The sequence below is a fragment of the Vicia villosa genome, linkage group LG7 (assembly GCF_029867415.1).
Source record: "Vicia villosa cultivar HV-30 ecotype Madison, WI linkage group LG7, Vvil1.0, whole genome shotgun sequence".
NCBI classification, from domain to species: Eukaryota; Viridiplantae; Streptophyta; class Magnoliopsida; order Fabales; family Fabaceae; genus Vicia; species Vicia villosa.
In genome coordinates, this window is record NC_081186.1 from 116,930,131 (window position 1) to 116,938,947 (window position 8,817).

Here is an 8,817-nt window from a genome sequence, read left to right on the forward strand (position 1 = left end):
AATAGAGGACAACATCTTTTTGGCTTCATACGTTCGATTGGGAAGAACATTATCCTCTGGTAGCATATCTTTCATAAGGGCTAATAACTCTGTGAAACTTTTATCCGACCATCCATTGTCCGCCTTTAAGTTGTACAACTTTAACACCGCAGACAATCTTGTGAATTTTGAACAACCATCATACAACGGTTTCTCTGCATCGCTTACCAACCTCTCAAACATTTTGGGACAATCCGCAAGATCTTCTTCAAGCGCTTCTGCAATCTCCTCGACTCGATCGCAATCGTATGTGTCTGTGCAATCGTCGTTTGAAGCATACTTCCTATTACAACTCGACCCAGCATTCCCGTTACTTTTCTCACCATGCATTGTCCAACATGTATAACTTCTATCAATTCCAAACCGTAGTAAATGGGATCCCAACTGTTTCCCGTCAACCTTATCCCCATAACAGCAACCCAAGCAAGGACACGGCATTCGAAGCGGGTCTTCGGAGTGCTTAACCGCAAACTCAACGAATTCCCATACCCCTTTCTCGTACTCTTTCGACAATCGGTTTGATCTCATCCATGTCTTATCCATGACTTAATTAAGCTAAACAAATGCTTCTTCGTTTCTATAAGGAATTCTGTCAAGATAATAAATAGCTATCATCATAATAGAATACCTAATTAGAATACCTAATCAGAATACCCGATTTCTTAAAGAAGACATTACCTTATTTCAAGGTAATATAAGTCCACAAACCAAAAAACTGGTTGAGAGACACTAAATTGATATTAAATAGAACCATAAACAATAAACTATAAGCAGAATATAACAAACTATAAGCAAGAAGAAAGGGATAGTAACCTGAGTTATAGACTTGATGTGGGAGATGGGTAGGTTTGAATCGGCGTTGTACAAGTAGAAACCAGAGACTTCAAAGTACGTAACTGTGAAATTAAACACACACACACACACGATGCAGTTAAATACAAATATCATAAAAGTGAAGGAAGTAGATTCTTGTAACTAACTATTCATTGAATCAAAGAAATAGAAAATGAAGAGTTCAAACTTAGCATAGCTTTCTAACAGTTACTAACCTAAATTATCTTTATAGGCCTATTCTAATCTTTTGCCATTTTCTATTAAGAGCTCGCAGACTAATACATACTGAAGATTTGAAAATATTTTTCAAGTTAAAATGAAACAAATATATAAACCTTGGTACGAGCCCCACAAAATGACACAATTAATGGTTGAAATGAAACATCAGGATCTGTTTACTTAGAGGAAAAAGTGATTTGTTTTTATTTCACGTTTTTATTTTTAATTATAAAACGGATGCTAATTTCCAACGATTTGTACAAGAAACACTTGATAAACTTCTTTTTTGTTTTCAAAATTTCCTGTACAAATCTTGGAAAACAGAAACAGAATGAAAACAATGTGGCAGTCTTATATTAAAAAGAGAAAATAGGAAAAGAAAACAAAAGATACTTTTTCAAAGAAAAGGGCCCCAATATTTCAGAGAACAAATCGATGACTTTGCAAAAAGGCAGTACCTTCAAGAACAGATTCTTTCAATGCAATTTTTTGTCTGAGTTCTGCTACTTCTTTGGCCTGAAACGCATAATAATTTAATACGCTTTCCCAGATATGAAGATGGCACAAAGATTTGGTTAACTCAATTCTAATATAAAAGTCTCATTCTAATACATTAATAAGCTACACTTGTGATACTATTGTTTGATGAAATGCCAAAATTTTGTGATACTCATGGTGCAAGTTTAGCCGTACTATGTTACTATTGTTTGATGAAATGCCAAAATTTTGTGATAAACAGTGGCAAGTCTATTTTGTATTCAGTAACTTCAGAATTTTATCAACACTACAGCCAAAAAACCATGGATTTTTGAATCATGAAAAGCGGAAGTAAATCAACTTAGAATTTAAAAATACCTACTAAGGATTGTGGCATTTCATCAATTATCAACTCAAATCATTTCTTTCAGGCATTTCATCAAACAAGTTGCAGGCAGAAGTTCAATCTTTGATACCAAATAAAATTTTCACTGAAAATTAAACCTAAAACTCACCGGCGGTGGATAAAACGAGTGACGGAGGAGAAGCCGACGGAGGGACGCCGACGGTGGTTGCCGATGGTGGTGGACGGAAGGGTTTCGCGTGCAGTGAGGGTTTGTGGATGAAGAACAGTGGTGGACGGAAGGGTTCTGCAGAAAACGAAAGAGAGAAATGAGAAACAGTAACGCGTGTTTTGGTTTTTAATTTTTAGTAATAAAGGCTACTAAAGCGCTTCTGAAAAGCGCTCTCATAGCCTGGTCTATACCAGCGCTTTTGACTAAAAAGCGCTCTCATTAAACCCCCCTACAGCAGCGCTTTGAAAAGCGCTCTCATACCCCCCCCCTTACCAAAGCGCTTTTGAAAAGCGCTGTCATACCCCCCCTTACCAAAGCGCTTTTTAAAAGCGCTCTCATACACCCCCCCTACCAGAGCGCTTTTCAGAAGCGCTCTCATACCCCCCCCTACCAGAGCGCTTTTTTCATCATTTTCCCTTTGTTTATTAATTTTTTTTTTATGCGAAACCTACGAGAGCGCTTTTATGTAAAAGCGCTTTAGTAGCTGCGCTTTAGTATCTTAATTTTGGCGTAGTGTATTAAGTGGAGTGAATTCAAGATAAAGTGGAGTTCAAGAATGAATAATTTCCGCCACCTAACTTCCTTCCAACCTGAACCCAGTAACCCACATCCTGAGCATTTGAGGTTCCTCCTGATGTGGCTATTGTGATTGCTTAAGTTAGTCGTGCCCAATACTTAATTATGCAGAAGCAACCAGAAGACACCAACACCATATTGCGCTAATTACTAGAGTCCGATCAAAGAAACGCGAACGAAACGAAAGGACCACATCCACCCCCCGGACCACTCAGATGCCACTACACCGCACCTATACTTCAATTCTGAAACTCTTCAATGGATACGCAAGCAGACCTCCACATATAGGAATATACCGCGAACCATATTAATAAAAAAAATTCATACACACGCGAACCAGATGGCGGAAAATCTTTCTCTAAGTACCCTACCTCCATTGCTTAGACCAGGAAAATGATAAAAATTCTGCACAGCAGAACTATGGGAAACATATATGAATCTTTTCCATTTTAGGACCTTGCTCCATGCAACAAAAGCGGCCGGACATTCGGAAAAAAATGTGTTCGACATTTTCCTCACTCCTACATGAACCATGACGTAATGAGTGACTAACGTTGGTATATAAATGTGCCACCTTTCGGTTTTCCCTCTCTTGTTTCTCAATTACTTCCATTTTTCCGTCATCCCAACTTCACGCTTCTCTTCAAAACGATGAACACATCTCTACTCGGTAAGCTTTCTAGTTTCTCCACTTCTTCTTCTTTCGATTTCTCTATCTTCATTTTCACGCATTTCATTTCATGCTGTAAAATTCATTTAATTATCACGATAACCTTATTACTGATTATTAGGGCACAATTCCTTTAATCAATCTTTAACGAGTTGAATATAACTAGCCGCGCAAAATTATTACTCTAATGTTCATGTCACTTTAGTTTAATTTTTAGTTTATATTGTTCTTAATCTAAGTTATGATGTTTAATTATTGTTTTTCCATGTTGAAGATCCGTTGTATGGAGGTTTCCCTGAAGTGATAGAAGAGTATCTGGAGCTGGAACATGGGATTATGAAATGCATTGCTTTCAACCGTCGTGGTACTCTTCTTGCTGGTAATTAACTAACTAACACTTACCCTCTCTTTTTTTAATGCAAACAATGCTGGTTTTGTTGTATGTGGTAGCTTTGCAAAATTTAAAGGTTTTACCGAGGTTGATATCGCTGCCGAGATGCAAATCTTAATATTGTAGGGAATCATGATTTTAATGCGGATGTTGTGGGTTCAATCAATCTCAGTGGCGGTGTAATTGTAGAGGCATTAAAATCTTTGATGTTGTTGTGGCTATTATTGTGGCTGCGGACCTTTTTAAAATGCTAGGTCCTGACCGATGTTGTTAAAATGCCTGTATATAGGGTTATACTGCTATTATGTATTGGAATTTAGGGTAGGCGTTACGGAAACCAATACAATATGTCAACTTTGCTATTTGAAGTATAGTGGCGTGTTTTGAGTTTTATGTTAGTTGGTTTTTAAATTTATATTCAATTTATGTTCATGCCGCTTTTTGTGTGTGGAACATGGCGTTGTTTTATATACGAATATTTTTTATTTCAACCACTTTGCGGCTTCCGCTATTTACCCGCTAGGCTATACACTATTTCTCATAATGGAGATTTGAGATTCCGCTATTTTTTGTGATCTGCTATTTTCCGTGATCCGCTATTAATACATTGGTTGTAACATTGATGATGGGAGTCTGTGTTTAAATTCTAGCAGCTTGCTTAGTGTGTTTTGCTTTCCTGTTCTAGCAAATAGAGCAGCCTGGTAATTTTTGTGTAGAGAATGTAAGCTAACTTTGTGTGCAAGGGATGCTTGGTCACATGATCTTTTGTTTGCTTATGTCATGGAGAAACACTGTGTGAATGATGTCATTTGTTGGACTATCTTTAGTTCTGTAGTAAATAGAGGCTGTAACAGCAAAATAGCATAGCAGACAAATTGCGTTTGTTGAAGTTTCTACAGTGAAGAACTTGTAAAAACCCGAATATGGTTAATTTGTTGTGAAGAATATTTGGCTCTTAGCCATGGTCTGCCTTCTCCCATCAATAACACCACCGGCTTATAGCCATTCGCGCTTTTTACTTGGACTTTTCAGTCCTTTCACCCTAAAACTTATTTACTTTATATTAGGTTGAATATTGATAATAATGAACTTTGATTATTAGTTATGAACGTCTTTAATTTTGTGTATTCTTCTATTTTTGAGATTTTATTTGTATAGTACTATTTCTCTGTTATAAACTTCTTGTATTGTATCTTTGAACTTAGGGTTTGGGGCTGGGCTGACCCTGCTGCTGTCCACTATACCATTATAGCGTTTTTGGAGATGTATCTATACTCGACAATCTGTCATTGACTGTACAGAAGTTTAGAATGTCTTGTATTTAAATTAATTCACTAAATGTAACTGTGTTAGGAGAAGATTGCTGATTAATACTCTTGTAGGCTATAATTAATGCCAAATTCGGCATACTTTTTGTTTTTATGTTGTACTAGGTATGATTCAATCCGAGAAGCCCTAATTCAGTCTTCTCACTACCCTGTGGCCATTTCCCTGTAAGCTCTCAATTTCTGCAGTTTCTTTCCTCTGCTTCATTTTATCCCAATTTGCTAAGCCCCCAGCATGTAGTTCTGGCGACATTTCCAGCATTCATCAGTTTCTCTGTCTACAATATAATATAAGTTAGTTTCTGATCGCAAACCATATAAGTCAATATTTGATCATAAAATCACCGGGATCCTAGCTGGAACTTCCAAACTGGCCAGACCCTGAAGCAGCATGTCTAGATTGATTTTGATTTATTAATAGCGAATCATAGAAAATTGCGGATCACCAAAAATCCAATATAAGAAATAACGGATAACTTAGCAGGCCAATAGCGGAAGCTGCAAAACAGTTGAAATAAATTACTAAATATAAAATAAAACATGTTGCACACAAATAAAAGCTACATAAACATAAATTAAATTAAACAGGGGAAGGGGAATATAATAGAAGGGAAATATTTAAAAAAAAGTGAGGATAGAAGAAAGAAAACAATAGAAAAACAATGTATTTTATTTTTATTTGAGAAATTGTTTCCCGTATTATGGTTAACTCCAACTTTGGTATTTTCTAAATGCCTCAAGATCCTCCAGCATGTAAATATTCAAGTGGTTATAGTGCATTAAACTCATATGGGAGATCATGAATAGGGTTCAATGTTCCTTCTCTCTTTATTCAACCATTACTATTTACTTTATGATGGTACAGATTTATAATTGTGAATTCATATTTCAAAATGTTCATTCTTCTTACCCTTTAGTGAGGGTAAAATGTGTGGACTTTAATTGTGTGCTAGCTGTAACATTTATGGTTTTGATCATTTGCCTACTGCATTTTTTTTGTCAACTACCTAGAAAAACTCAATACTTTTTAAGTATTTACCATTCAAAACTTTCCGAGTATACTTTATTTACACAACTATTTTCCTTGTGGGATTAGATTTCAGGAGGTAACTAGTGTGTTTCTTTCTGGTTTATGTCGCGGTTCCTTTTTTTTTTTTGAAGCATATAGTCTTATATTTGCATTTGAATGTGTGGATTGGATAAAATTATAGCAAGTGTTGAACTTTGGTTAATTATTCATTGGAGGTATTACACATTATCAACTTTCTCACCGTAGATACTTTACTCTATCAATTGAATCAGCTGGCTGCAATGATGGAAGTTGTGTTATCTGGGATTTTCTAACCAGGGGCGTTGCTAAAGAGCTTCGAGATAATGAATGTTCTTCTCCCATAACCAGTATCTGTTGGTCAAAGTGCGGGAATCGAATTCTTATATCTGCTGTTGACAAGTCGTTATCCCTGTGGGATGTTTTGAGTGGTAAGAGGATAAGAAGAATAGTTTTGCAGCAAACCCCTTTACATGCTCGTCTTCATCCAGCAGGGTCCTCCAAACCATCTCTCTGCTTGGCATGTCCTCTCTCAAGTACTCCGATGATTGTTGACTTAGACACCGAAGGTACAACTTTTCTAAAAGTTTCAGTCTCCGAGAAACCAAGTGGACCAAACCCTGGCTCACGCAATAAGTGTTCTGATGGAAGTACCTCCTTCACACCTACCGCAGCATGTTTTAGTAGGTATGGAAACCTGGTTTATGCAGGAAATTCAAAAGGGCAAATTCTTGTAATTGACAGTATAGACGGTGAGGTGTGTGGCATGGTTCCCATCTCGGGTGGTTCAGTAGTGAAAAGCATTGTATTCAGCAGGAACGGACAGTATCTTCTGACGAATTCAAATGATAGAGTAATCAGGATTTATGAAAATCTTCTTCCCCCGAAAGATGAAATTAGAGCACTAGATCGACTGAATGAGAATCTCAGTGATCTAAATGGTGTTGAGAAGTTGAAGGCCATAGGATCAAAATGTTTAACTTTATTCCGAGAGTTTCAAGATGCAATAACAAAGGTGCATTGGAAAGCACCCTGTTTCAGTAGTGAGGGTGAGTGGGTTATTGGTGGTTCTGCTAGCAAAGGAGAGCATAAGATTTACATATGGGATAGAGCTGGACATCTTGTGAAAATCCTTGAAGGGCCTAAGGAAGCCCTTGTTGATTTAGCATGGCATCCTGTACGTCCTATTGTTGTATCAGTTGCTTTGAACGGCATAGCTTATATCTGGGCTAAAGATTACACCGAGAGCTGGAGTGCTTTTGCTCCTGATTTCAAAGAGCTTGAGGAAAATGAGGAGTACGTGGAACGTGAAGACGAATTTGATTTGAATCCTGAAACTGAGAAGGTATGTGCGTGTTATATGGTCATGCAAGTCTTATTATTCTTTCCTTTTCAATGTTATCATCTAAAGTTCATATCCTTGCAGGTAAAAGGATCTGATGTCGATGAAGATGAGGAAGTTGACATTATGACAGTGGAGAAGGATCTTGCTTTCAGCGACTCTGATATGTCCGAAGAAGAATTATGGTTCTTGCCAGTATCTCCCATTCCCGATGTTCCTGAACAACAAGATAAATTCTTAGAAAGTTCTTCAAAGCTGGTGGACAGCAATAACTCTGAATCCACATTTTCAGAAGAGGCTGTTACAAATAGACATATGATGAATCATGCCTCAAGTCCCGTGGAAGGTAATGGATGGCGTCATACCTTGCAAAACATGCTTGTAACTTAGTATGCGCATTCCTAAGAATTCCAATTTTTAAAATTAACTCTTAAACAACTTTGTGAGGCCTTATATTGGCTCAAGCTTTCTTCCACGTGTTCTCGAATTTGCATCTCTCAAATACATTGATTCTGTTATTTAAAAAAGATTACTATATTGTTTGCATTTGTGACATTTTGCCTTCAACACTATTTACAGATGATGCTGTAGGAACAAAAACTAAAAGAAATCGAAAACCATCAGAGAAGGTGCTGGAGTTGCAGGCAGAAAAAGTAAGCAAACACTCAAAATCTAGCAAATCATCAAGAACCAAAACAAAATCTTTGGTTGATGAGAATGCTGGTAATGGTTTTTATTATGATGAGCTTTCTGATGAATAACATCAGATTCTAAATTCTTTTATTTAAGAGTACATTTCATTTCTCATATATCTTTCTTTTTTTAGTTTTGATAATTTTTGCCATTGCATTATGTGGTGGGTGATTTGTCAGAATTAAAGTGAGTTAAATGTAAATTAATTTATATTTGGATACATTAAAGTAAAATTGATTCTTATTGATTTATATTGTTTGGATAATTTGGCCTAAATTACTTTTGGATGTACAATTACCAAAATGTATATTAATATTGTGTTCTCATTTCTGTTTTTATTTTTTGATAGCCGTATATATCAGAGTAGCATATAATTGAGGAATTTTTGAAGTTTATTTCCATCCTTTGAAAATAACCTGAGTCTGTATAAGTGTTTTACAAGTTATTTTTAAAACACCTGTTCAAATTTCTTTAAACGCTTGTTAAGAGATACGTTTAAATAAACTCTAATAAATTCCTCTTGATTCGGTGAGATTTTTTTATTAAGGTTCAAATAGTGATATTGGTTGAATAAGTTAGTGAAATTGGTGGAGGGACTTAGATAAAATTAACATTTTGCTAATTTGGA

The 8,817-nt window shown here is 36.2% G+C and overlaps 1 protein-coding gene and 1 long non-coding RNA gene across 2 annotated transcripts; one reads left to right on the forward strand and one right to left on the reverse strand.

The window, feature by feature from the left end:
• Nucleotides 1–852: 852 nt before the first annotated feature.
• On the reverse strand, nt 853–2,330 carry LOC131618377 (uncharacterized). The gene is made up of 3 exons (XR_009288819.1): nt 2,085–2,330; nt 1,551–1,608; nt 853–935 (listed from the first exon to the last, which is right to left on the reverse strand). It is a non-coding gene; the product is annotated as an uncharacterized LOC131618377 (long non-coding RNA).
• An 857-nt stretch (nt 2,331–3,187) lies between these two features.
• LOC131618378 (protein RBL-like) lies at nt 3,188–8,358 on the forward strand. The gene is made up of 5 exons (XM_058889614.1): nt 3,188–3,390; nt 3,665–3,769; nt 6,409–7,499; nt 7,581–7,842; nt 8,076–8,358. Exons 1-5 carry the CDS (start codon nt 3,372–3,374, stop codon nt 8,255–8,257), a joined length of 1,659 nt encoding a protein of 552 aa, XP_058745597.1. The 5' UTR covers nt 3,188–3,371; the 3' UTR covers nt 8,258–8,358.
• The last annotated feature ends 459 nt before the right edge of the window (nt 8,359–8,817 follow it).

Coding starts and splice junctions, on each gene's coding strand:
- LOC131618378 (XM_058889614.1), top strand. Junction 3,770..6,408: donor TCGTGGTACTCTTCTTGCTG/GTAATTAACTAA, acceptor CAATTGAATCAG/CTGGCTGCAATGATGGAAGT. Junction 7,500..7,580: donor TGAATCCTGAAACTGAGAAG/GTATGTGCGTGT, acceptor ATATCCTTGCAG/GTAAAAGGATCTGATGTCGA.